This window comes from Cyclopterus lumpus, chromosome 22 (assembly GCF_009769545.1).
Source record: "Cyclopterus lumpus isolate fCycLum1 chromosome 22, fCycLum1.pri, whole genome shotgun sequence".
NCBI lineage: Eukaryota > Metazoa > Chordata > Actinopteri > Perciformes > Cyclopteridae > Cyclopterus > Cyclopterus lumpus.
The window spans coordinates 15,105,675-15,133,166 of NC_046987.1; the positions used below are offsets into that span (position 1 = coordinate 15,105,675).

The 27,492-nt window shown below is 43.0% G+C and overlaps 1 protein-coding gene across 2 annotated transcripts in view; it reads right to left on the reverse strand.

The window, feature by feature from the left end:
* Nucleotides 1-312: 312 nt before the first annotated feature.
* The window catches only part of fermt2 (fermitin family member 2), a 37,690-nt gene continuing 10,510 nt past the window's right edge, over nucleotides 313-27,492 (reverse strand). Inside the window, exons 3-16 of one of the 2 annotated variants that reach the window (XM_034525399.1) lie at nucleotides 22,785-23,018; nucleotides 16,693-16,821; nucleotides 12,751-12,976; nucleotides 12,518-12,620; nucleotides 11,686-11,793; nucleotides 9,026-9,160; nucleotides 8,361-8,410; nucleotides 7,736-7,860; nucleotides 7,502-7,608; nucleotides 7,195-7,413; nucleotides 4,817-4,837; nucleotides 3,745-3,869; nucleotides 3,482-3,623; nucleotides 313-2,642 (exon numbers count right to left, since the gene is read on the reverse strand). In XM_034525399.1, the coding sequence (XP_034381290.1) occupies nucleotides 2,469-2,642; nucleotides 3,482-3,623; nucleotides 3,745-3,869; nucleotides 4,817-4,837; nucleotides 7,195-7,413; nucleotides 7,502-7,608; nucleotides 7,736-7,860; nucleotides 8,361-8,410; nucleotides 9,026-9,160; nucleotides 11,686-11,793; nucleotides 12,518-12,620; nucleotides 12,751-12,976; nucleotides 16,693-16,821; nucleotides 22,785-23,018 (1,898 nt within the window). In that variant the 3' untranslated portion in view covers nucleotides 313-2,468. The remainder of the gene's footprint in view (nucleotides 2,643-3,481; nucleotides 3,624-3,744; nucleotides 3,870-4,816; nucleotides 4,838-7,194; nucleotides 7,414-7,501; nucleotides 7,609-7,735; nucleotides 7,861-8,360; nucleotides 8,411-9,025; nucleotides 9,161-11,685; nucleotides 11,794-12,517; nucleotides 12,621-12,750; nucleotides 12,977-16,692; nucleotides 16,822-22,784; nucleotides 23,019-27,492) is intronic. The other variant, XM_034525400.1, reaches the window with a different exon arrangement.

Below are 27,492 nucleotides of genomic sequence, written 5' to 3' on the forward strand. Positions count from 1 at the left end.
GTCTGGTTGTGGACAAGTTTTTCTCCTTTTTGCGTAACATTCACTAAATTCAATAGAAATCCCAAAATTGAGCCTTTAAAAATGTTTTCACTTTAATGTATATTTGTGACCCACTTCTAAAGATGGATGTCTTTAGTGGGAATTTAAAAAAAAGGCTTAGGAATGCATTCGAAAGACATGGCTGAGGTGTCACAACACGAGCACCAACGCATTGTTAATTTTAGTATATTCATTGTTAACGATAACTAAAATATAGTCACACCATCCTTAAAAGACATTCTACATTTGGGGCAAATGAGAGACGCAGTTTTTAAATAAAAATTACTTTATTTTTTAAAATAAATGCATTTTTTAGTCAGAAAACAGAGCAGCAGGACATGCACCGCTGCTCCCGACACTGGAGGCAAACAAAAACAACATCAGAGAAAATAAAAACTAGGCTTGGTTTTCTGTTCACTTATGCTGATTTGTCTCAAACTCCAGGGTCTAAACAATGTGGGTCTCCTTCATATGGACATTATTAAATGGCACACTTCAGTTGTGACACAACCAGACAAATAAGTGAAGTATATTAAAAAGGCGCAGAGCAAATCAAATTTGCAGCAAAAATTAAGTATTACGGTCAGTCTAAAGAATGAGCTAAAAACACAACTCAGGGCCACAAATGGACAGAAGAGAAATCAGAAAATCAATAAAATAAAGTGGAAATGCAAGAACAAAGAGCACATTGAAAAGACATAGGTATTTGTATCTTTAAAAAACAATTATAATATGTACTCGACAAATATCTTATTCAAACCTGGAGTTTGAGACTAGTGTTATCTTCATATATATTCATATCTCTCTTCATCTGAAAACTCAGTAAGGACACAACATAAGCAGGCACAATTCTGAATAATACACTTGTTAAGAGATGGCTTCTCCCCTCTTTTCTGAAAGGAAAACCTCCAACTCCCCCCCCCCCCAAAAACAGAAAAAAACTGTACAATTCTATAAAACGTTTGTGTTTTTACATTAGTTACAAAAAATAATACTTCATTTACTGATCCTTCATACTGAGGACAGAGTGACAAAAAAACTAAAACATTGCATATTCATTCTTCAAACTCTGACCTTTTGCTGGTGTGTAATGATAAAAATGATAATACTATATGGTGCGAGAGACAGAATTGCAATAACGTTAAAAGATGGTACAAGGGAGCAATGATTCTTCCTATTGCGCAGTGTACATGCATTTAGCAATGAGAAGTCAGGGGTTTTCATCTTTGGAGGCGATTGTTAATATGCCGTTTTAAAAAAAAAAAAAAAAATACTTATAGCTGTGGTCAGAACAGCCGCCATAAACAGACATGTTTTGCAAGTTGTTAATGCATTTTGACACATTCTTTTTGAATGCCAGGTCAGAAGATGAAACGCATTTTTCCTCAAAGTCGGGAAATAATTGACATCTTGAAAAGTCATATAGCTTCATGTTGAGTCTTCAAATATTTTTTTAAAACAACGATGTGAGATATTTTAAATACACATGAACATTAGCTATCTACCTTAGTTCAACATGCCAACCACAAAAGTACTTATTAAGCCTTGTTTTTAAAGAAACATTAGATACACTGAACACTAGAGCTAATGACTTAATGAGATGACTTGAAATATTTTCAAACCCACATGACACTCATCCCAGTGCCTTGAACTGTAGTGTTTTCCAGACATGCTCACTATACGCAGCCTATTTAATACAAAACACAACTCAGACTCTCAATGTCACACCTGTCAGCTAATACAATGAGAAGTCACGAGAGAGACTCGACACAGAGGAGACAATCGCTCTGAGACAAAGACAACGGACATCAAAAGCAAAAGGAAACAGCTTATTCATTAACAGGACTGTATACTGTAGAAGTGCTTACATGTGACTTCAAAGAGATTGAACCCTTCATAGAGTAGATAGGATGGATGTGTAGTGCTGCAATCAGTGGCCTCTGCTGTTCAAAGATAGCAATTTGATCAGACTCTTTGATGAAGTCCGTTTTTTAGGATAAATAATTCAATATAACTGGAAGTATCAGTGGCACTATGATGTTTTAATGACAGTTTGATGTCAGCTCCTTTAGTCCAGTTCTAGAGGAGAAACAAAGGCAGTGAGAGAAAGAGCAAGGGGGGATGGGGGGGGGGGACTCTTTGGGATTAAATCTGGTGTTTGATTGGTTTAAAAAGGTTGTCATGGACGTTAGTTGATGGTCATCAGTCCAGTAGGAGAGGAAGCGGGTGGACGTAGGAGAACAGAGGAACAACTTCCTGGTTCAGGCTTGTGTTAGGCGTCTGCTTAACCAGCTGCTCTGGACTCTTCGGCACAGCTCCAAACAATTAAAGAGACTGAGATATAGTAGAATAAAATAAACCCCGTTCGCGGTGGTTTGACCCCCAACCTCTCCCCTCCTGGTGCCCGACCGACTATCGTTGGGGGTGGCTCAGACCCAGCCGCTGGTCAGCTTATAGAACATCTCCTCATCTAGAGACTCGTTCTGGTCCTTGGCACGTGTGGACAGGAAGATGTAGCCGCCGATGAACTCGTGGACCACCTTACAGTCCACCTCGGCACAGATGAAAGACAGACTGGGCTCGTCTGCAAATTCCACTGTCACCTGAGCACACGGAGCGAAGCACATCAGTCATGCGTCAATGAAAACTGGCCAAATGCATTTGCGTTACTGTAACATGTCTTGTTTGTTCCCCCGACATTACAAAATCTAAATATATTACATTTGCCATCTATAAGGACAAGCATGTGTTTACTTCTGAGAAGCTGGCATCAGTACACATTAGTGTGTTGCTTGAAAGAAAACAATTGTTCTGATAATACTACCAATTCTTAAAGTGCTCAGACTTTTCAGATTTAGGATCACACTCTTATAGCATTTTTGGGCTCACGAAGGACAGAGCACCAAAATAGATGCAGAAGAACCTGAGGTATGGTCTTATTTTATTCCACACATTCTTCTTCTTTCTAGTTTAAAACCCAGCACCTACATTACCCACAATGCAGCTTGTACAACAGTACGGTTGGAAGAGATTTGGATGTGTTGTTCTAGTATGCTAGCCTCAAACAGAGATTAGTAGCCGGCTGCAGTAGTCTGCTCATTCCCCTTCTTTCTAACTCCATACCCACAAATATCTTTCCTTTTCAAACTAGAAACCCCAACTGAGTCACTCGAAAGACATCACAAGGTGCAATTGTATCAGATTTTGTGGAGCTCGCTGTGAACCCACAAAAAGTTTTAGACAACCTTTCCCAAAGACCTGTAGGGAAACTTTTGTGTGCCAAATCAATGGATTTCACCTTAAATACACTTGTTTCAGCTCTAGAAACAACATTAATTTAGACCACTTTGAGGGAAAATAGGCTGCAAACTCATTTGTAATATAATATGAATATATTTGTAACACCTATTAAATTAAAAGTCATATTCAATGGGTTCCCCACCATTTTGATCTCCCAGTTGACATTCCACTGTTTCATGTTGCTGAAGCGCCAGGTCTTGATAGCATCTCCAGTGCTCGCATCCATCCGGATCATACGGTTATAAGTGATGCCGATCAGTTCTTCCCGCTTTCCACCCTGAAACCTGCAGAGAAGAAGCAGAGAGTCCACTGTGAAATCACACTGGGCAGATCAAATGAAAATATGAGTCCCCGCACACAGCTGAGGGGGTGGGTGATACACGTGTAAAAGGCACATCAGCTTACTTGGCAAGGAAATGAGTCATTCCAAACTCAGGCAAGGACTGCCACGCCTGGATGAAGCGCACCTTGGCCTCGATGAGACTCATCTGGGCCACATTCTGGTGGGCTTCAAGGATCCGGGCTGAAATCTGACAAAAACACAATCGCAAACATGACACATGTGACACTTCAGTATGCTCCCACTATTTGAGTCTAGAGAAACACCAACACATTCCTCAGCTTAAACAAATGCATCCCATCACCAAAAGTCAACCACCTGATGCACCCCCCCCCCCCACACACAATGCGTAAACAAGCAGTGGCTAATTCCATGGAGCCATCAGCACACACATTGTCAGCCAATAAGAAGAGGGCTCTCACAGTAAAACTACTTCACACTGCTACAAAAAAGGGACAGACAAACAAATATTAACCTATGAGCCCACTGAGGAGCCAGGCTAAGGTTAATGTGTGTGTGTGTGTGTGTGTGTGTGTGTGTGTGTGTGTGTGTGTGTGTGAGAGCAGGTAGACATGCTGAGTAAGTATGAACTAATCCATCACTGTGAACCTTTGTCCACCTCCCACATGTTACAGTCAGCTACTGGTTAGCATTGCTGGAGTTAGCATTGCTAACCAGTAGCTATTTATCCTATTTTACAGACGGTGTCGTAAAGCCCGTAACTCAAAAACACATCGAAGCTTCACATAATCTGTTAAATGGGCTAAAACATGTAAAACAGCTGCATGGTTCTTTTATTTTACTGAATAGTGTTTGTTATATATTTGTCCCTACTGGTAATGTAAAGAAAAGTATACAAAATACAGATGTCTCAATGTATAAATAGCATTTTGTGTCATCTGCTCGTCTTATGGCACACTGAAAACATTAGAGCTAGTGACAAGTAACAAACAAACCAACAGGAATGATTCTATATATTCTACTGTGTCTATCAGCCACTATGACATGTTATACAGCTGCACTACTTTGGTTAGATGAGGCAAACCGGACATAAAAAGTGTTCAGAGTTCATACACACATGCACATCCATGTATCTAAGGCTTTGGACGCACCCAGTGGACACATAACTCAACTTACCAAATCCCTGATAGAGCCTGGCTGAAGATGGGGAGGTGGGGATGGGAGAAGGGCACAGAGGAATGAAGGAGATGCATACAAGAAGTGGGAAAAGAAAGAAAGATTGGACAAAGAGAACAAGCAAGTAAGATCAATGTCGAGGGAGGAAAGCTCAAAAACAATAAAGGAGGCCACAATTGTAATAAAAGAGTCTGGAGATCATGCAACAATAGGGGAGGAGTACAGCAGCTGTCAGACAATGTGTCATCTATTTTAAAGAAAGGGAGGAAGATTATGCAACATTTGTGCAGGTTCACTTTAGGTAAGAAGGCACTGGAACTGCACATACTTTACAATGGGTCATTCAAATAATCACACAGCTTCCACCTCCACTTTCATCCACAGGATGGCGGTATGCATCAAGCAGCACACTGTCTTGCCATGTCTTCATACTTCATACTGATGAGTTTATTATTGTGTCCTCAACGCTTGTTTTCTCTTGTGTAAAAGTATTGATTCGGCCAAAGACAACACCGTTTCAAGAAATCAAAAAAATTCCTTTGTGTGTATCCGCTGGGAGCTGCAGCACAGAAGTCTCCTCGGACCAGGAGCAACCGGAAGTCCAGCTGACTGAGAACAAACAGGCTTTTCCCACACAGTTTTCCCGCGCAGCATTCCCAGGCACGGCTCATTTCCTGATGCCCCACTCCCACTACAGGAGTGCACATGTGTGGGTGTGACACGGGTGCGTACACACACATTGCACACATGCCACTACTCTTTCATGTTGTATGCCTAGGGATACCCCCTATCAGACTGGGATTATGAGTGAGACTGGAGCCGGACCAGAAAGAACCACAGCCCCAGATGGACACACACCCTGCTGAGCTAATACCCTGACATGTTGAAGTCCTGCCCCCTGTTCAAGCTAGCCTCTATTCCAGGCACAAAACAAAATACGATACAGGAGCTTTCTGTCCATAGTCTAGTCTATAGAACATGTTGGGGGAAATCTCAGTTTCAGCTTTCGGGTTAAACACAGTTTGGCTGGTCTGAATGGGTCAACGTGTATCGTTTGACCTGGCGTCATGACCCTTTCTTCACTGAAACTTTGGTTTTACTACAGGCTTTACTAGAGACGGTGAAGTACTTTCATGTTATTGGCCCCAACTACATTTAAAAAAGGGATTTCCTAACTACAAATCATATAGAAAATGAGATGCAGAAATAGAGAACTGAAACTTTATTTGGTACTTCTGTTATTTTGGATTAATTCTTATTTTTAGCAGCACTGTATGTGGAACTGAAGTTGGAGACTTGAGGGGATGTTCAGAGATTAACCAGTGACAGCTGTTCCATATGAATGGGTCAAGGATGAGTTCAGTATCAACGGTCTGGCACTAGAAGTGCCTGCAGCATACTCAACAAGCCTTGCTGCCACCCATTTACAGGAAATGCATGCATCTTTCTGTCTACCTCTCTCTCTAGACATCCAGTATATTTCAGGGACCATTTCTGAGTCATCACATACGGTACCAACCCCCAGCAGCATTCCACTTTTCTACGTCAACTTAAACAAAAAAACCAGACTGAGTGAATAGGCAATATAGAGGCAACCCGGCAGCCCCCCCCCCCCCCCACATCCTTCACCCATCCCCAACTAACACAGCTATGGCAGCCACACACACACACACACACACACACACACACACACACACACACACACACACACACACACACACACACACACACACACACACACACACACACACACACACACACACACACACACACACACACACACACACACACACACACACACACACACACACACACACACACACACACACACACACACACACACACACACACACACACACACACACACACACACACACACACACACACACACACACACACACACACACACACACACACACACACACACACACACACACACACACACACACACACACACACACACACACACACACACACACACACACACACACACACACACACACACACACCAAAAAGGCCCAAGAACAGAGAAAGTATCCATTACTTGAGACATGAGCAACTCTACTGTAAGCATGTCGAGTCATTTGGACGTCCGCTGTCCTGGTTTCCATTCTGACAGAGGGAGGTGGGGAGAGGAACCGATGGAAGAGGAGGAGAGCAAAGGAGGGGGAGGCGAGGGAGGCTACATTCCAATGCAAGACAAGCCTGATGCCAGGAGGCGCCCATCTGGGAGGCATCATCCTCACACAAAATTCACAACATAGCAAATAGCAGTTCCGTACATCTGTCACTTTGAAACTACACCCTTCAGCTCCCACTTGTACAGCAAACGGCACATTCCGAGGATATATATCTGAAACACAGCCTGCATGGCTTACCTGCTTGTTTTTGTACTTCTTCAGATAGCGCGGGGACACCAGGCATTCTGGGTTGATATCGGTGGTGATTGGCTCAATGAACTGAGGGTCAGGGTTCATGTGTTGCATCTTAAGGAAGGACAGAATGTTCTGGACCTCCAGGTTGTAAGAGCTGTCGGCCATGGTCTTCCCTTTGGAGGCCAGGCGACATGCAGCCATCCAGTGGGCGTACTGTTTCTCCTGGGGAGGAAAGTTAAACGCTGATGATCAAAAACCTGCTAAAAAAGGACAAGAAATAATCATCAATGTTTACTAACTTTAGTCTTACCATGTCACACCGAAGCCAGATCTCATTCATGCCATCAGCCACTGGGATGAGCAACTTGATGTTGAATTTCTGACCCGAGATGTTAACATCTGGAGTTACCTCACAACCTATATATGGAAGCCAAAATGAGGAGCGGAGGAAGAGGTCAAAGTTCACACCCATTCTTTAGACAGAAACAATAAGCATTACATTCTTGCACACGGATGAAATGACATTTTTTGTGTGTGTTTGCACCTCTAAGATTCATTTGAAGAGCAGGTGTCCCATGCGCCTCCTCTTTACTCTTGTAACAGGAAACTGTGATATCCTTGAATGTGCACCAGTACTGCTTATAGCCCTTCAGTGTCAGTTTCTTGGGTCTGTAAAATGTATAGAAGACAGAGGGAGATCATAAGAGAGAGGAGAAAAAGAGCTTCTCAATTCAGCATTGGATGTGAACAGTAATGGAAAACCATTAAAGATTAAATGCCTCTTTATATCACCCCCTGCCCCCTTATGTTTTATCCATTTCATGAGACAATCACCCCAGGGGCCACCTGCCAGTCAGCAAAGGCTTAAAGACAAAAAAGAATATGGGTAAAAATATGCTTGGTCCAACTGTAATCATTTTGAAAAGCCAAACTCAAAGCTCAGCCTGTAAAAGTTATTTGTCAAACAATGCAGCCTATTATACTACGCAAACCACGCAGCAGCTCTCTCATTTAGCCAGGAAATGGTATTTCCTGATTCTCTGAGGGACTCAGCATATTTTGGACAAATGCAATCTTTGTACACATTCATTCACTGTTCATGTTTTTTTTTTAATAACTGAACGTGCATGTGGCCTTGTGGGGTCATGTAGCTCTGGATGTGGACTTACTTAAAGACTTTGACATAGTCCGCTAGCTCAGGAATAGATGTGATGTCACCCTGGGAGGAAGGGAAAAACACATTGTTAGTATAAAACTCTAGTATAGTTAGTATAAAAGCACTACTAGAACATTGTTAACCAAAACAATGACCTCGGGCTACACTTGTACAGTTGTAATGCTCAGTAGAGTTTGCTAAAGAAAACACTTCTTATGTAATATCTCAAAGCACAGTTTCCTCTGATAAGCTGAATAAACCTTACAAGTTCTTGAGGAGTGTTGGCTTTAATAACGGACACATACATTTATGACGTATCCATGTAACATGCATCCTTTGTTGGGTTTGTTCAAGTGTCAAATATCTCACCCCCCTCAGGTTCTTGTCACATGAAGGCCTCGTAAAGAACTGTGTGTAATTTAGCCCTTCCATTGAAATGTATTGTGATTTCCACTCCCCTGGGTCAGTGTAGGTGTCTGTGTAGGCTTTAGTTCCCGTTTAATACAGCTAATGACAAGAAACTTGTTCATAATACAGTAGAGAAATTAAGGACCAAACACGCCAAGCTGCTGCAATTGAAAAAATAGTCACATAATGAGTTTGGAACCCAGTACATGTAAGGGATAAGCAAAAGGTATTTCCTGCAGTGAATGTGGAGCCGTAGCAGCGTTGTCATACCAGTGTGTTGGACGTCTTCCCTCCTTCCAAAGTAATTTCCAGGTCTGACAGGGCTGCATCCACCTCATCCACCTCTTTCTCACTGTTATTCATGTGGTGGTCTGAAGACATGATTGACAGCTTGTTGATGTGGTACTGAGGAAAAGAAAGAGGTATCCTCTGTTAGGCTAATTTTTATATCATATTTTAGCACTATTTGCTGTGTTTAACCAGTTTATTAAAATGTTTTATATTGGCTTTGGAGATCAGAGGCTCGCTAAATCTGTCATGCTGTGGACGAGGTTTCTTGTCCTCGCAGCATCTCATCTTCACAGCACGGTTAAAAGCTACAATCTTCCAGTTACAGAATGTTTATATCCACCAGATTCACATTTCCCAGACATTGACTTAAAGTAATGGAAGAGGGAACAGCTGACAATTGCTCGAAAAGTCGATCTTCAACTCCAACACCTTCGTCAACACTTTCACTGATTTCTATAAAGTTTCCTGCTCTGTGTGCACAAACCATCCAACTGCATCTTATAAAAGTTATTTGGTCTGTGATAAAAGCCACATAAATACTTTAAGATGTGTTGGCATTTATGTTAGCAAATGAGGCCAGTATGCACCATTTAGTTGATCAGAGATAAATCAAAGACCCGTATGTCTTTGAAGGAGATGAAGATGAGGAGATTAGTTTCATGATGAGGAGAAGATGAAGAGGTTGGTGGTGAGAGAATGAGTCCCTGAAAGAATTAAGGGGCACAGTTTGAGCTATGTGTTCTCAACATGTCTCTACATTTTAACAGGCTATGAAATGTATTTTACTGGGAACATGTGTGAGATTGGGCCAATAAGGATAAAAGAACACTGGAACCACCAATTTATCAGGATGTACTGAAAACCCAACTGTGTTTACCCATTAGCGTGAGTCACAGACACTAAATACAACTTGTTGACAAATGGTATTCATAATGTCAACCCATCACCAACCCCTCACCAATATATGAATGAACAGCTGTCGAGAGAGTGAGATACAAAGGGAGAGTTTGAGAGAGATATGCAAGGCTGTAGCCTGCTTAGGTTTCAGAATGTGGGACAAAGGGCTCGCCATGACACTCCATTCATCTGCCTCTTCCACTGTAACAGTCTTTAAATACTTTTTTTGTTTTTTGTAACAGCAACACTGGGAGGCTTGTTTCCCATTGGTCTGCATGAGAGGCTGAATGTACGTTTTGATCTGCTGAGGCTCAAAGCACAAGCTGTCAACCCAAGTCGGTGACTATGAGGTCAGTTACTGTTCACGACTCCTGATTATCTCATTTCTATGTACTGCCAAAGTAAAACGTCCAGGTGATAGCATGCCAACACAAGCCAGCAACATACTGGATGTGGACTGCTCTTTTTTTAGACTCTGTATCCACTCACCAGTGAAACATTAGCAAAAAGCCCTGGGCTCATACTGCCCCGCTGAAACATAGTAGAATCTGGCAAACGTGCTAACAGCCAGGTAGCAACAGGGCAGCCGCCAGTCCAAACACCAAACTCGGATTAGCATCGCTCTCAGGAATAGAAACAAGAAACCAGTTAAGTGTAGTTATAACTGGTCTGATGACACACACCTAACACCTCAGAGTGTAAGCTCCTAGAGGAATGTGAGCAGCATCTATAAGATGGTGTACTGCTGGGGGTGGGTGGTCTGGACCGAGGCACTGGGTCCTGTGGCCCTAGATGCTCTATAATTACCCTGGGGGTGAGGACAGGGTGGCGTCCTCAGGTCTTGGCACCCACAGTTTACGAGGGTCAGAAATAGCAGGGGGCTAAAGGGGCTCACATCTGTATATCACTTCCATTGCTCCTCATTTCTCCTCCTCTTGATCCTCCATTCAACGAGTCTCAAAAGAGAAACATATGTGTCTGATGCTGCCAGAGACTCCCAAGTCCAGCCGGCCCAGCTCTGTATGAGTGGCTGCAGCAAGTTGCCTCAAGGTTTGTAGAAATTACTCACATAACGCTAATAGCCTTGGCCCAGTATACAAACATGCTGGACATTCTTTGGTATTAGGGAGAGAATTTAATGTCAAAAGAATAGAATGCAGAGTTCTACAGGTTATTGTATATAGTCCAAAAACATTTAAGAAAATTCAAAGATTTAAATAAAACACCATGTTTTTAGTTCCTTGTCATGATGACTCACTCAGCCTCGTTTCCAGGCATTCGATGTGACACTTCACTCTAATTAACTAAGTGGGGTAAATGCTTTAATGTCTTTGTTCATTATCATTAAATATTCACAAACAATTAATATTCGTTTTCTTTTTTCAAAATGCTAATGACACTTTTTTTCCCCCCTATGAACGATGATCAAAAAAAAAAGCAATTCATTGACATTGAGACATATTGAGAAGCTCAGTGGGAATGTGTGATAATGCACCTATTAATTCAATCAGTATCAAATGCGAAATAGCCAGGTTTAAGTATGCGTGCAGCAGAACTGGCAGCCATATGTCTCAGCTTTGGGCTTCAAGCCCACCAAATTCATTGGCTTTCGGGTGAGAAGGCAATGTGCCCATTCCCCCATGAAAAGAGCACTGCAGGTCTTCAGTCCTTGACAAATGAATGCTGAAAAAGGAAAATTGAGATTAGGCAGAGACACACACGTAAAAGCACTCTCTCTTTACCTGCAGGGCAGCAAACATCATCATTTCCTCCTCCGTGCACTCAATTTCCTCCAGCAGGATGGCCCACTTGGACTGTTCATAGAGCTGGTTCACTCGGATGGCATCATACTGTGGAGAGGTTTGACACAGAGGTCAACATGCATACAAACAAACAAACAAACAGTAAGTAAAAACAAACTCACACAGACAGGACACAACTAGATTTGTGTGGAGCACTGGTTAGAAGTGTTACGTCGTTATTGGTATCATGACTAATGTCCACTGACTTTCAAATACTCTACTTAGAGGAGCATTGCACCGATTTAGCATAACACTAATATGACATTGGCGGACTAATGGCGAAAAGTGAAAAAAAAGTAAATAAAAAAAAGATTTGTGTGCTATGCTATTAGCGCCTAATATACCCTCAGCCGATAGCCGCAAGCAGAGATGAGGAGTGGGCTACGGAAGTCTGGCGAGCCGCTTTCCAACTCATCAAATTCTTTTCTCAGATTTCGTGCAGCTCCCTCTGGAGCCATAAAAAGCTTTATACAACTTTTTGTTACATGTGCAGTAGTACTCCCCGAAAACCTGTACACAGACTTTGATGTGTAAAACCGGTTGAGTTCACTTTTAGGTTGTCAGTATGTATACTTTACACGCTAAAATGCCTTACAATTAATTAAAACAAATCTATGCCGGTTGTGCTCTCAGGACACTTCGTACAATCCTTCTCTCTTTGAACTTTTATGAACTGATTCGATGCTTTCTGGCACACCATGACCTCAACAAATGTCCTCAATGACTCAAGGTTAGCAAGGTGAAAGTGAACAGCATTGTCTATGGGACGTACCTTAGGGTTGAGGTCAAAGAAACTGTGGTATTTAAACCTCAGCAGCAGCACCTCATTCTCCTTTACATCCTGCTCCATCAGAGACCTGGATGAGTCCAACCACCTGTACAGGGAATACAATGTCTTCTGAAACAAACTCTACACAGCCTTACATGTATTGCAATACACCACAGCATTTCAGACTATGAGCAGTTTACCAAACCAAACCTAACCACTCGGGAAAGTTCTCTCACCCCTGGTTGATTTTGGCTTTGTCCAGCAGGGACTGGGGCTTGTAGAGTTTGACCAAGATGTCTGGAGAGGAGATTGGCTGGCTGACAGCGAGGATGCTGGGGTTGCCCTCAGAGAGGGGGCTGTCCCCAAACCAGGCAGTGGTGGGCGACAGGGGGCTACCGTCTCTGGAGTCATAGGTGGGGGTCATAGTCTTACTGTACAAGCCTGGACTGGAGTAGATGCTCCCTGAAAACATACAGTCATCAGTTAGTCCCCAATAGTGCACCGAGGTCCAAAAAAAGGAGATCATATTCATTAAAAAGAACAATTCAACATACATATTGTTTTTATTTAATAGTTATCTCACACTCTTCAAAGACAATCTAATGAATACTCCCATTTCAAAACAATGGAGTGCATATTCACAAATACTATTCAACACAAACGGGATCAGGAGTGATCACTTTTCAAAAAAGCACACACACACACACACACACACTTGCAGCCTAGCCAGGCCAGCTAGCGGTCAACAACACCATGTGACTACCAGCCTACACTTTGCAGATGAATGGCTTCAACCACCTCCTCCTGCTGATGGGGGGGGGATTGATGTGGATCAGCATGCAAATGATGCAGAGCATGATCAGGGTCACTTAGTCAACATCAGGAATACACAGCAAACTACTACACAACTCGCCACAGAGAGGAGGGAGGGAACGCAAAGATATGAGTGGATGCATGGATAAGAAAAACATTTACAAAGCGGAAAATAATCAGCTATATAAAAATCAAGTCAACATCTTCACTGAATGAATGTGAATATATATATATACACATACACATATATACACACACACACTATCTATCTATCTATATCTATATCTATATATATATATATATATATATATATATACACATACACACACACACAGAGTATATTCTCCATTTAGGCTGCAAACATTAGCACACCACCAAAGGGAAGCTGTGTGCATTTCCTGTTGGCTGGCCTTATGGTAATATTTTTGGCCGCATATCCCCCATTCTCTCTCCCTCTCCCTCTGTGGGGCCGAGGTCAAGAAGCAACACTGGCTAAACCACTAAATCCCTTGTGAAATCAGGAAGTGGTTTGTGTTTGTGAGTGTGCACGTGTGTGTGTTTGTGTTTGCGAGCTGAGGTCATGAGAACGCTTGGTGGTTCTTTCAAGGTTTTTCCCTAATTGCTGAGTGCATCAGGGCATGGAGAGTACTCCCATCTCCCAAAGGGTCTCTTGAGGAATACCAAATATCCAGAGAGACCATGTCTAAGGTGAAAGCTGGCAGCCCATTAAAAATGCAGCGAGGCCTCCTCCATCCTGTTTACTGACTCCAATACAGGAGAAAATGCACAAAGAATGTTAACATGACTTGACTCCCTAATGCTCCCACATTGGGGATTCAGAGAGGGCTTAGATGGATGGAGCTGGACCACCATGGGCTGTTAAGACCAGAAGTAAAACATGAGAGGATTGTCAATAAATTAAAGTGTCTCTAGTGGATTAGATTTTTGAACATTTCTGTGTGACCTATTGGCTGTGGCATGTATGTAGGATTATGGACCAATGAACATCATACCTGTCCAGTTTTCTGACCCCTTTATAAAAATAAATAAATAAAAAAAAACTAATAATTTACAATTTTCAAGGGCAAAAAAAGTGAACAACAGTCAGCAGGCACAGTGAGCAGGTCTGGGGTAGCTGGAAGAAAAAGTGCGCTTTGAGCTTATTTCTAATGAGAGGCAATGCCTTAATCATGTGACAACTCTAATCAGCTGACTTCCTGTGGAGGAGCAGTCAGGTGACTCTGTGGTTAGTCCCGAAGTTTACTCTCATGTGACCTCAACACTCCAGCTGTGGTGGGTAGAGGGGAAGGCGAGGGCGAGGAAGCAGTGCAGAAGAGTAAAGGACAGAGGAAGAGGAAAGCTTACCTTTGACAGGTCCGATGTATATTACCTCAGAGGCTAGGATGAAAAGAGAAAGAGTAAGAAAAGAAAAGACAGGAGGTAGGTGGAGGGAAGACGCAGAAGGGGAGCAAACGAGCTCAAGTGGACAGATTTAAGATACTCAAAACTCTACAAGAACAGGAGGAAACAGATGAGAAAAGACAAACGTAGGGAAATACAAGAACGGGGAGATCTGTGGCATTTCCATGGGCACAGCAAACTGTTAGCCTCAGAGTGGATGACTCAGTTTCCCCCTTTGCAGAGGGAGATCACCCTGGAATGATTTTTGAGGTTCTGTCGTTACCATTCATAGTCTTCCAACACAGAATGACAGATTGAAAACCCAGGCAAGGCGTTGGTCAACGTGTCTGAGGTATGTTGTCCACGATGACAGGAAAGATAATTTGATACATTAGGCAAGCCGCGATGTGGTTGGCCCAGAGGGACTCGGTGGACTGTCATCATGGGCTCTTTTCCGAGTCACGACAACAGTTTAAGATCAGTAACGGGTTTTTTTTATATACCAAAATGACCAATTCTGTCAGGCACTTGACATGAGTGCGCAGACAGACGGGACATGGGGTTTCCTCAACACTACATTTAAGGATAGAGGTTGGAGTTTTGGAAAAGGGTAGAAATAGTTGGTCACATTCTCCTCATATGACCTTACTGGTCACCATCCATCCATGGCGTTTGTAAAGTTAGACCACGGTGAGCGACAAGGAGCCCTCCTCTCTTGAGGAGGGGCTCCTTGTCTCTCATCTCCCCGGTGGTGTGGAGTGTGCCGCTGCACAGGGGAAGGCTGTGGTTGTGATTGCATCGCTGCCTCTTGGCAAAACCTTGTGATTCCTATCAGGAGACCTGAGCTAAGAGGCCAGCCCTTCCCCACGAGGGACAGACTAACGCCTTGCAACTTGGCCATGAAATATACTCTCTGACTGGAGCATGTGATCCTATAGGGAGGACACAGGAAGTGTGACTGACGGTAAACAGATTCTACACATTCCTGTTGAAACACTTAATAGTGTGACCACAGTTGCCCACTGAAAACTAAATGTCTGCTCTTCATAAAAACATTTTACACTTTCTATCCCTTATTGTACTTTGATTAAAAAAAAAAGGAAAATGGATACATAATCTGCTGCTAGCTTCACTGTGAGCAGAATGAGTTTTTCTTGACAATGAGCATTGTGATGGTTAACCAACTTCACAATGATTGTCAGCCCTCTTTCGACTCACATGAGAGTGCATCTATGCATTCTGAGTCTATGGAGCCAGTGGACAGACAAAGACCCTGTCTCTTAGAGTTAGCCATTTTGATTAATGCCAACTCTGTGACAGCAGCACTGCCCGTTTGTTCTGATCCTCTCTGCTCACATGGTTGTAACTCTCACTGGCGCAAGGAGGGAGGAGGGCGGAGGGCCAGTATAGCTGTGTAGCCTGGTTTGGGTTTAAAATGGCACCGTGACCAACTATGTGTGGAATCTCAACCATTCTTCGTCCTCCCTGCCAAGGAATTGAGAGCCAGGGCTCCAGATATCATGCAGACCTAAATCTCACACATTCATATTTGGTCACTGGAAGCATGGTGCAGCACTCTGGAATAACCTTAGTGGTTTTCGAACCACAAGTGCGATCTCCCACAAAAAAAAGTGCAAGACGCCCCATAGCAGCCAGGGGAACCTTTTATTCAACCTGCTGCTTGAGGGAAACGAGATTATTACTTTTCACAATGAAATACAAAAATAAAACCCAATGCTCCGTAATTACTTTGAAGACCTTGAACTAAAAGAAACTTCATACAGGCTTCGTATTGCATGAGCCATATCTCTTCTAAACTGTGAAGTGCATAACTTACAATGGCCTCATTTAATTTATTATCATTCCTTCCTACTAACCCTATGACATTCAGCTGTAATATCTATGAGCAAAGACTGGAACAAGTGCACTCCGTGTAGGAGTTACGGTTCATCAGCTGAGCTCACCTGATCCAGGGGTTAACAGCGGACCCTCCAGCTCCAGATCGTCCTCCTCTGCCTCCTCCAACTTTTTCTTCTTCTTCTTGGGATCACGGGGCTTACGCAGTAGAGACAGCTCCTCTGGATGGCGGATATCTGGAGGGAAGAAAGAGAGCAAGAAAGTTCATTTCATGTCAAATTAACAAAATCTTGCCTCACAACAAAGCCAAGCAAGACGACAATAAGTCACTAAAAGCAAAACGGTAACTTGTGTTGTTTCAAATAAATCACAAGACCTCTTGCAGAGCACACAGACGATGTGTAGAACGTGTAATGGGGGTGAACACAGAGACATTGATGTAACTTGAATTGGAAAAGGTTTTGGGTAAAACAGCGGCGAAGTAAGAGAACGCTAAAAGGGACTGAGGAGATGTGTACCAATTGTCGACAGCTGTGGACACGAGTGGTGGAAAATTGCAAATCCCTTTTCTCAGGGCCCCAACTAATCTTGCTTTAACTGTAATCCCCAACTGAGACAGGGCATACACAACCTCCATCTTCTTCTTACCCTCTTGTCCTATGATTTTTCCTCACACACACACGCATACAAAACATTTTCAGTTGCTATTGGTGAGTAAAAGGAATTTATGGTATCTCAGTATCTACAAGGATGATTTTTCTCCAAACTAATGACTAAAACAGAGCAGCTTCTCCACCATCGTTTTCCACCCTCCCACGGAGGGCAGGGAGCCATCACTCACCAGCAGCAGTTTTCAAATGAGCTTGGGATAGTCCTGATGTAGCAGTGAGACAACCAGTGTGTGTCAAGACTAGAATAGATGGCGCTAGTCTGGATGCAAGCACATCTGGATCCTCAGCTGGATATGGTTTTCCAAAGATTCCATACGCATCAATTGAGCAAGCTGATGTTTGAGAGCCTTATTTTATTATTTCCACTGTTTTGTTCAGGACTGTTGAGAAAAATAAAAGTTTCTCATGTCCACTGACAAATCTCTATTTTCTTCTCCTTTTTTTTTTAAACGAAGGATTGGAAAGGTGTTGCAGACCAATTAAAGAGGCTGCTGATGGTGTTGAGGGGCGGAGGAGAGAGAACGGCTTGGCTTGGTGAGAAAGCTTGTTTGGTTTGTGTAACTAAAGCAAAAGCATTCCAGCAGTTTTAAGAACTACCAGATGGGAGCTCAACCTCTCTCTTTCTCGGCCTCCCTCTTTCATTCTCGCTCTGCTGCAGCGATGAAGCGCAATCCCTGTGCCCTTATACAGCCATGTGAGTTGCAGGCGTGCTGCCGAGCTTTAGTCCCACTGAGCTGTGCGAGGAGGCTAATACACACATTGTATCCAACTGCGTGTACGTGGGGAGGACTGTGTCTCTTGGTGAGGCATTGCACAGGCATGTGGCATTTTACTACGCAGTCACTTTTAAAGATCATTCTTATGACCTCATTGTCACCAACCCCAAGCTAAACTAATCCGACACAGTAAAACGTCTGATATAAATCAACATTTATCGATTATATACATGGAACTGTTGCTTCCTAACATATTATAACCGTGTATGGATCAGAAGTGTGGGTGAATAAGCATCTTTGGCAAACCATTACTCAATGTGGTAAAAACATTCCTGTAAAAAGTAATATATTAGGTATCTCTACTGAATTGCCTGGAAACAAGAGAAGTGGATAGTGGGCGGGCGGTGGGAGAAAGAAAATGTAAGGATATGCGTTTTTCCATCATTCCCATGAAGTGAGTAGAGTCAATACAATGAAGATGTAATGTCTGCTGAAGAGGAAAAAAAAGAGATTGACCGGTAGAAATAAAGAAGAAAATAACAAAAAACATAACATTTTCTAGACGGGCAAGCATTACTGTCAATTTCTGCTGACATACACAGTAGAGTGTTGAATTATATGTTTATAGTGATAATTTAAGAATCAGGATCTGGAGGGAAAGACTGCCACGTCGCTCACCACATACTTGTGGCCGTGTGTCTGGAGGAGGCGGACGGGTGAGTGGTGGTTAGAGTGCTTACAAAAGCTTGGTTGATTTCCATTAGCAGAAATGACACCTTAAGACAATGAGACCCTGAGCTTCCATCCTGCAGACATGTGGGCAGTAACCAGGACTGGAGCCTGAGCAGAGCAGTTGACTGAGAGCCAGCTGGGCTTGCGAGATCGACTCCTAGGAACACATGATTCACTGCAGTGAGTACGGCCAACCGCAGAAGATTCACAAACACCGTCACACAGTCTAATTTTACAGCACCAGAGTTTACCGTACAAACAGTTTGAGACCCTACATGGACAAAAATAATAAAATCAAAGAGCTCTAATCACCATCTAATCTAATCATCATGTTATGAAGAGGTACTCATCGGGCTGCAAGGCTGATCAATACTTAAGGGCAAGAAAAAGCAGTTGTTCCATGGAAGACTAATTAAAAGCAGGGGTTAAAGATAACTCACATACAGCCTCAGTCCGATGGGAAAATTATAATAAGAACGTAATGGTGTAGATATTTTATAGCTTTTTCTGAATTTGGCTGATGACAAGTACAGTGAAGTAAGGGTTTTGGCATTTAGAGATTTCTATGACTCAAATAGATCACTTTTAACTTTAAGAAAAAAACAACAGGAGACATTAATAGACCTCAGCTGCTTAGTGTCAGAGGTTATCTTCATCCATCAGACAGGCAGGTTCAAATTAGCTAGAAGGCCACTTATAATAATAATGCACTTTCATTATGGGGTTGGAGCTGAGGAGAAACTGCCCTTCTCCTGTGTTATGACAACAGAAGCCAGCTCACTCGGGCCAGTCCAGCAGACCACAGGTTGATGTGCCATAAATCTGTTGGACCAAAACGATGAAGCAACGGTCCCACACAAAACTAAAAAATCTTTCGGGAGGACAACGACGAAACACTTCTCTGCAATGTCCTCCTGTGTTCTTTCTGTCCCACTATCTTAACACACACCCTCTCAATCACTATCCTGCTCATCAATTTCTCCAGACAGTTTTTTGACTCATTGTAAAGTTTCGGTGCTGACAAATAATAACAAGTCACAGTATTGCTGCTGCCCCGGGCCTATTCCAGAGAATGCTATTGTGTCTGTTTTCCCCACACACAGTAGCAAACAAGTGTTTACTAAAAACGCACTGAAGTGGGGCTTTGCTGAGGGAAACGGCCTAATTTCTGTCCCACCTCAGGCCCCCAGGTCCAGTCATGTGTTAGTCAGTTGTGAAGAGCACATTTTGTGTGAGTAGAACAGAGTCCTGTCAGAGGGAGGAGGTGTATTAGTGTGTTTAATGTGTTGGACGTGACCCAGGTTGTCTAGACGGGACAAGCTCATGTCTTGACTCTTCACTGGGAAAAATTAGCCTGATCAAAAGCCAGAGAAGTCAGTTCAGTGCCATTATGTTTTTCTTCCCCTCTAAAGTCATAGAGCAATTTAGTGCCAAAATACTTTCATGAATAATGTATTAGTTAACAGTTGTGAACATCTATTAATCATTGCTGCTTTTCGGTTTTATATCATTATAAACTGAATATGGTCATAATAAAAAGAGCCATGCACAATAGCTTAATTAATAATTAATAATTAATTAATCACTTGTTGCAGCCCTACAGCATATTTTGTTTCAGCTGCCACTGTAACACAAAAACATTATAGCTGAGCGATTCTTAAGATTTAAAAAAAAAACTCAACTTTGGTTTCAGAGAATTCGGAGAATGGTTGACAGTTCAAAAATGTTGTTTTGCAACTAAAAGTGGAAAATCCCAAACGCCTATGCTTCACTATCAAATGACCAGTGCTGCACAGGATGTAAGAGCAGCCAACTGTAATCAGGGGTCAAAACAGGAGTGAAACTGGATTTTCATGTTTGTCAGTACATCAACTTTTGCCGAGTCCTCGAGGTTCCCAGCCGGCCCAGATGGACTGTGTCTGTGTCAGGACACAGCTGCCATGGACATGGGAGAAGTACAGCGATCATAATTGGTTTTATACTTTTAACTTGGAGTGTTTTGTTGATTTTCCATGCATTTCCACTCTATGGCACAGTCCCTGCCAGTGAGTTGTGCTATAGAGATTGAAAAGCTGACAATGGCATAACTACTAAACTGTGGAGTGAAATAACAAAAATAAAACCCCGGAGTGGGTGGGGATCAAAACAGCCAAACACTATATACTGAGGACTGAACTTCTTTTGGAACAGGAAATAGCTTCTGTGTGACCGTCCAACTGTACACACTACAGCAAAAAATAATAATAATCCAATAAATTTGTATGGGAAAAGGAACTGGGGCCAAAGTTGCACATTGCTGAAAACCAATCAAAACAACAAATCTCCAATGACATTACTGTCTTCCAGTATATCTGCCCCTCCCTTTCTGCTGTCTGGAGCGAAGGACATTTGGCCTCGTCTCTTCCTGTCCCATCCGAGTCGCTATACTGTGCAGTTCACATGGAGTCAGCAGAAATATGCACAGGAAATTGTCAAACTAAAAGTTGCCCGCCCAGATAACAAAATTAAATGCTTCCAGGCCAGAGAAGTCAGCTGTCATACACACAGTTAAGTTAAAAGCTTTCTAACTGTCCGTGAGCACAAGTTCTGCTTTTGTGGATTAAATAATGCATCGTTAAACAGCCACCGACAACATCATGCGACATCCTGGCACGCGCCACGTCAGCCAAAAGCAATTCGTCCTGAATTTCTACGAAGCTGAAATAGATTTATTACAGAAGCAGCAGACACATTCCTAACTAGGCCGTTTCTCCCCCGCCTCCGCTTTTCAAAAGCGTCTTTGTATATTTACACTAAATTAAATGTGCCATTTGGTCTCTTCATGTCATAGAACTGTATCTGACCCCATAGACATTGGAAAAATATGTAAAGCTCCATTCCTGCCAAATGAAAAGCAAAAAGTGTAGTGCTAATGAAAGCAGGAGAGCTGAACACAGTCCAGTGACAAAGACACAACAGGTGTGTTATGACCCTTCCTGATGAAAGGAGTTATATTGGTGAGGGTTCTCCAAACCCCACTGGAGGTAAGACCGTGACTATAGGCCTGAACACACCAGAAGTTATTCTTTTTTGCGCATATACTTAAAACACGGAACTTGAATATTTTCATTTCTTTTTTCCCGGAACAAGGTTGATTTTTCTAAAAACTGTGAATAAAGGCATTGACCAATCACGTTTTACGGAGCAATTTGAGTTTATAAAACAACTATACGGAGGCTCCAATAGTCTGAACCAAGACGACAAACTCTATTACGCCTTTGAGCCTTGAGAAAGATGGTGTGTACAAGATCCACTCCTTACGTTCGTACCTTTCACAATAAAAGCCCTAAACATATAATATTTGCAGGCGAGTAATTCGCATTGCCGTGTTGTTTCTACACTACGCCCCCCTGGTGCGTAAAGGCCTCAGGAGGCAGGGGCAAAGAGCGAGGTCTGAGCTGAGGAAAAGGTCATTGGGGTCCAGTGTGTGACCCTCTGACTCGTCTGTCAGGACATCGTGGTGCCAGGGATGGCAGAGTGTGAGTGACCCTCTGGTACTACTTACACCATGGGGGATTGTTAAATGTGGACATGATATTAGTGAAAGAGACAGTAGGTAAGCAAGACATCTAGCAATGTATTCTTTGGTGTGTGTCTGTGTTATAAGGCCTGAGACAGATTGATAATCTCTGTTTACTAAACATTACTGTGAGTCCGATGGAGCCCAGGTTCCAAGGACATGACTCCAGAGCTAATAGTGGACTCCAGCATGCATAGCTTAGACTGTGTTTAATAAACACAACAAATTGCCAGGGACAAAAACAAAGTGAGGAAGGACATGATTAGCCACGTTTGATGGAGAGCATTTCCAAAGCCTTTTCCAAAATAGTCTTTCTGGGAGATGTTTTTGGTTCAGCAGGGTGGGCACCTTCAGTCGGGCCAAGTAAACTTGACCACTATAGTAAACTCGTTCCCATAATTATCCGCCAATCAGCCACACCTCATCTCACATTTGCTTAAAGACAGTTTTCCACATCTCGGCTAACATTCTGAACATTTATCTGCCAGCTGTCCTGTAAATGAGTCAGTCGCTCCACTTACTGAAAGTTTTGCAGATGTCGGATACGGCCTTGAAGACGCGGTCCGAGAAGTTAACCTTGACCTTCATGTGCTTCATGTTGGGCAGCTGGAGGCGCAGCAGCTTGTGCTGCGGCGTGAAAAGCAGCCTGGCGTCGGCTTGGATGCCGTACTTGTCCAACGTCCAGTGGGTTTTCAACAGCCATGTCTTCTTCTTCTCCCACCACAAAGCATGGTCGGACCAATCCTTCTTCACATCTATGGGGGGGGGGGGGAAAGAAAAACGTGGAGTGGATGAGTTTTGGTAATAAGAACTGCAGATACGCAACAAAATAAACACAGCAAAAGACTGAAGTCACTAGCACTCTCTTTGCTAAAGAGCATGGCTATATTAGTTGCCATATTTATCTATCGACAGCAAGGTTAAGATATTGTTGGCAAATGGAAAGTGTAACTAGAGAGCTCGCTCTGTAACCATCACACTGTACTGACCCAAGCTCAAAATATGTCCCTCCAGGGCAGAGGGTCACATTTGGGGTGAAAGGGTGGTAGAAGGGGGGTGGGGGGTGGGCATAAGAAGTTTGCACTGGGGCGGTGAAGTCAAAGTGAGTGGGAGGAGACGACCGAGTGTGTGAAAGACGTGGCTGTTTGTGTGACACCGCGGGGATATCAGGTTCATACCTCCCTCTTTGTTCAAAAGTCACACTGTGATCCCTCTAAAGCAGACACAACCACCCAAAACCCCACATAGCTCCGCAGGGGCTCAGAAACAATGGGTACCAACCTGTGGTCTCATGGTGTGTGTGTCTGACTTCAAGGGGAAGGTGGAAACCGCAGGGATTTAGGGGAACTCAAAGCAGCTGTTTCTGCAGATCACCTTGCTCTGGTTTCTACACGAGCAGCGTTGTAATGGTTTGAGCTGCCAATCACTTCGAAGTGGAAAAGGCAGAATTGTCCACTCGGAGTGTAAAAGTTCCTTTGCATTCGTTCCTCATCTATGCATCACTTTAATGAAATAATTTAGCAAAATAGCTAAAGTGTGTTAATCGGGTCAAAAAAGAATGGCAGGCCAACTCGCTAAAAGAAAAGAAGCTTCTCTTCACTTTTTAGAGTGTTAAAATATCCAGCAAATCCATACTATGCACATTACTTTATGTTCAAGAGTAAACGCCTTAGTAGTCTATGATCGTTGAGATGGAGTGAATACACCTTAAGTTTAGCCTATTATACTATCAGATGCCCCGGCAGAGTACATGTAGTGATGTTATTGCGTCAGCATTCGTCCAGGAAGGCACTTCCCAAAGCGGGGTCTAATTTCCTCCACCCACATACTCCATCGCTTCTCCAGCCTATTCTCTCTCTCTCTCTCTCTACACACAGTCACTGTGACCAGGCACAGATGTGGGTTTGCTTAGTCATCCTTTAATCAAAACAGTCAATCTGAACCGTTTCAACTGCAGTGTCAGCAGGAGTTTAAAGGCATATATCCTGATTTAGGACTTTTTCTCTCTCTCTCAATAATACTTCCATGTATTATGTTATTCACCAGAGTGCTGCAACTTATGATTGTTCAATTAATTCTTTAGAGCTAGCATTTAGCTTTGATAAGATTGTTAGCTTATTTATTCTGTTTTATCAACAATCCAAAACATGAAAATATTACATTTACAGAGATAAAACGTGAACAGCAGCACATCCTCACATCTGAGAGGCTTAAACTGGTAACTGTTGTTATTTCTCAATAAATGACTAATTGATTCTTCAAGTAGTATCTAAATAGCTGGAAAATCATTAATCTTCTCATTCATATACACACACACAGATAGATAGATGTAGAAAATACAGTAAAGAGCCTCATTGAGAAACAAATCTACTTTATACTCAAGGCTGGTAGCACATTATTTACATGTGGCATTAACATATTCCATCCATGTATAACAGGAGGAAGGACACAGCTACTAATGGACTAAAATTACCCTCTGACACATGGCGAGCTAGCAGCAGTTAGGAGTCATGGCAGTTTGGATTATTTCCATCGAAGTCCAACACTGACTGATGCGTATTGCTTCCAATACTCACTGGGAAAGGAACATGGCAACAATGTTAAAAGTTAAGGGGAACTTGAATGTTGGTCTACATTGACCTCCTGCGTCTGTCAAACAGCTTGGTGTCATGGTAACCTAAACCTCGAGTGGCCCTTGGTTTCCATGTGCTGCTATTGTTTCCCCTGACCTTAACTTTACATACGGGCATCCATATGCATTGTTGACACTCCTGCTGATCCCTTCTAAAAGCTGAATGACTGGGATTAGCTGCTTAGAGCCAGGAAATAAGACCGCTGCGATGAGAGTAAAGCAAACTGGGATGAGGAAGAGATTACACTGGTGATTAAAATGGGGAGGAACATTGGCCACCAGTCTCAATGCAGATGTCATTGTGAAGGCCCAGGGCCGTGTGAATTGATTTGGGGAGGACTTGTTTGTCAAGCTGTTGGGTGTTTTACCGTCCACTGCGTGGATAAACACTTGGTACTTGAGAGAAAACATTCCAGGCTTTCTTTCCGAGACCCTGTGTGAGTTACTCTAGCAGCATGGGGGTCTAGCTGTCATCGCTCCATTCTGATGCGTCAGCTGTGCGGAACACAACTTCATTGCTACCATCAACCAAACGGCTCCCTTAAGTGCACTGCAACTATTAAAAGGCTGAAATAATGAGAGGGAGTAAGGAGAGGAACATTTTAAATAGACCAAAATATATTTTCATAACTGCTCAGTTTTTCCTCTTACAACCTTATAATTGCTGGTGTCTGGGAGCAATGCTGAACAGCTAGCATCAAAATGTGGCACTCCGGTCTTCACCACAGACCACGTTCTATAGAAACGTCCTCATACTCAGCATGCATGACCACCATACAGTCTGTGGCAAGGCATGAATGCACGCCTTGGCTGGTGCCAGTTAGCCTCAACCTGCTCTCAATAGCCCCTGCTCCACCGTTTCTTTGTCCCCGCCCACCAGCAAAACCTTAATGGACATAGCCTTTCCTTCTGCTCGCTTGTGTCATTACTCAGTGGTTCGATGTGTTGTGATTGGACGAGGGCAGCTTGCGTGGCGTCCATTGGGTTCTTTCAGCAACAAGGTGGTAACTCAATCTACAGAGAGGGAAGGAGAGAGGGCCAATGGCATCTCCAAGCTAAAAATACAGCCTGCCAAGCCTGACGTAATGCAGCAGCCAGAGGAGCGGAGGCCTAAGTAATTGGGTACATGAAATGTGGACCCACAGCCCCTCAGTGGACTGATGCGAGCGTGCGTGTGTGTGAGCAAGGAGGGCTTCAAAGACATGGGGAGGGGGGGGAACAGAATAGGAAAACCATGTTTTATGACCTCCGCAGGATGTGAAAGATGATACAGAGATCGTGTGTGTGTGTGTGTGTGTGTGTGTGTGTACACACACACACTGGTGTGGGGATTTGTGGAAGGGAGGGTGTTCTTATCCATCCATTAACTACATTAGTTCTGTGCAATTGTGCGTGTGTGTGTGCTTTAACAAGCGAAATTAATCCATAAATTATGTCAAACAGTTCTTTTCATTCACCACCATCACCATCACAGCTCTCTAACAAGACCACTTCCTTTGCTTTGAGTACCAGATACCACAGCGAGAAATACCGCTTGGAAAAGACATGGGTTAATTCTGAATATTCAACAAAGCAATTAAAAGACAACACAAATAGCACATGGTACTTAAAATATTGTATAGAAGGCCAAAGGTTTTTAAGTTTGCAAGACTAATACAGGAAACTGAATTGTTCCTCCTTCCCTCTCCTCCCCATCACTCCTCTTTGCTTTCTCAATGCCTCCCCTCCGAGTATCTGTGGTGTTTACATTAGGAGGCAGCTATGTTTATGGAGGCCCGACTGTGGGGGAGGGGATGGGACGACAGAAGAGACGAGGAGAAAGACGAGGAGGACGAGCAGAGGACAGGGGAGGAGCTAAATTAAAGTTTGCATGCAGCTCCAATTTTATCGCATGAAATTGAAACACTGCCTTTCGACAGACTTCTACTGAAACACACACACACAGATTCAGTAGCCGATGACTCAGCTGTCGGATTTATAGTTTTACGGTTCTGTAAAAAACTACTTGGTTATTTTTCCATCAGAAAGCTATTCTGCGTTTAATTTGTTTAAAATGTGTTGGGAATTCTGTATGACATTTCAATAAAATCAGAAGGTAGTCTTAAATTTGGATATTTCCGTGAGTAGACTTCCATGCATACAGAAAAACCCATGTATGTACTGTGTACATTATGTACTTAGTGCATACATTTCATTAGGGTAGTGCCGTCTCAAATCGAACACATCTGTTGTGCACGATCACAGCAGATGACCGCGTCACTCGGCTTGTTTGGCGAGTTTACTTTTAGTTGCTTGTGAGGTGGACAATACGCCGGCATCGCCACCTTTTTCTTCCTTTTGCTAGCGAGCGTTGAGGGTGTGATGGTTCCACACTCAACTATTGGACCGTTAGTACTCCATCTTATTAGTCAGTGCACTGCATTTTGACATACTTGTCAGTGTGAACGCACCGATGCACTCAAAAAAGCAAGTGTAAGTATGAAAAAACTTAAATTGAGACACGCCGCTGGCTAATTGAATTAGGCAAAATTAGGTACAATACACATTAACTCGCACCAATTTTATGATTAGTTAGAGACTTGGCACCAGGCTTTGGA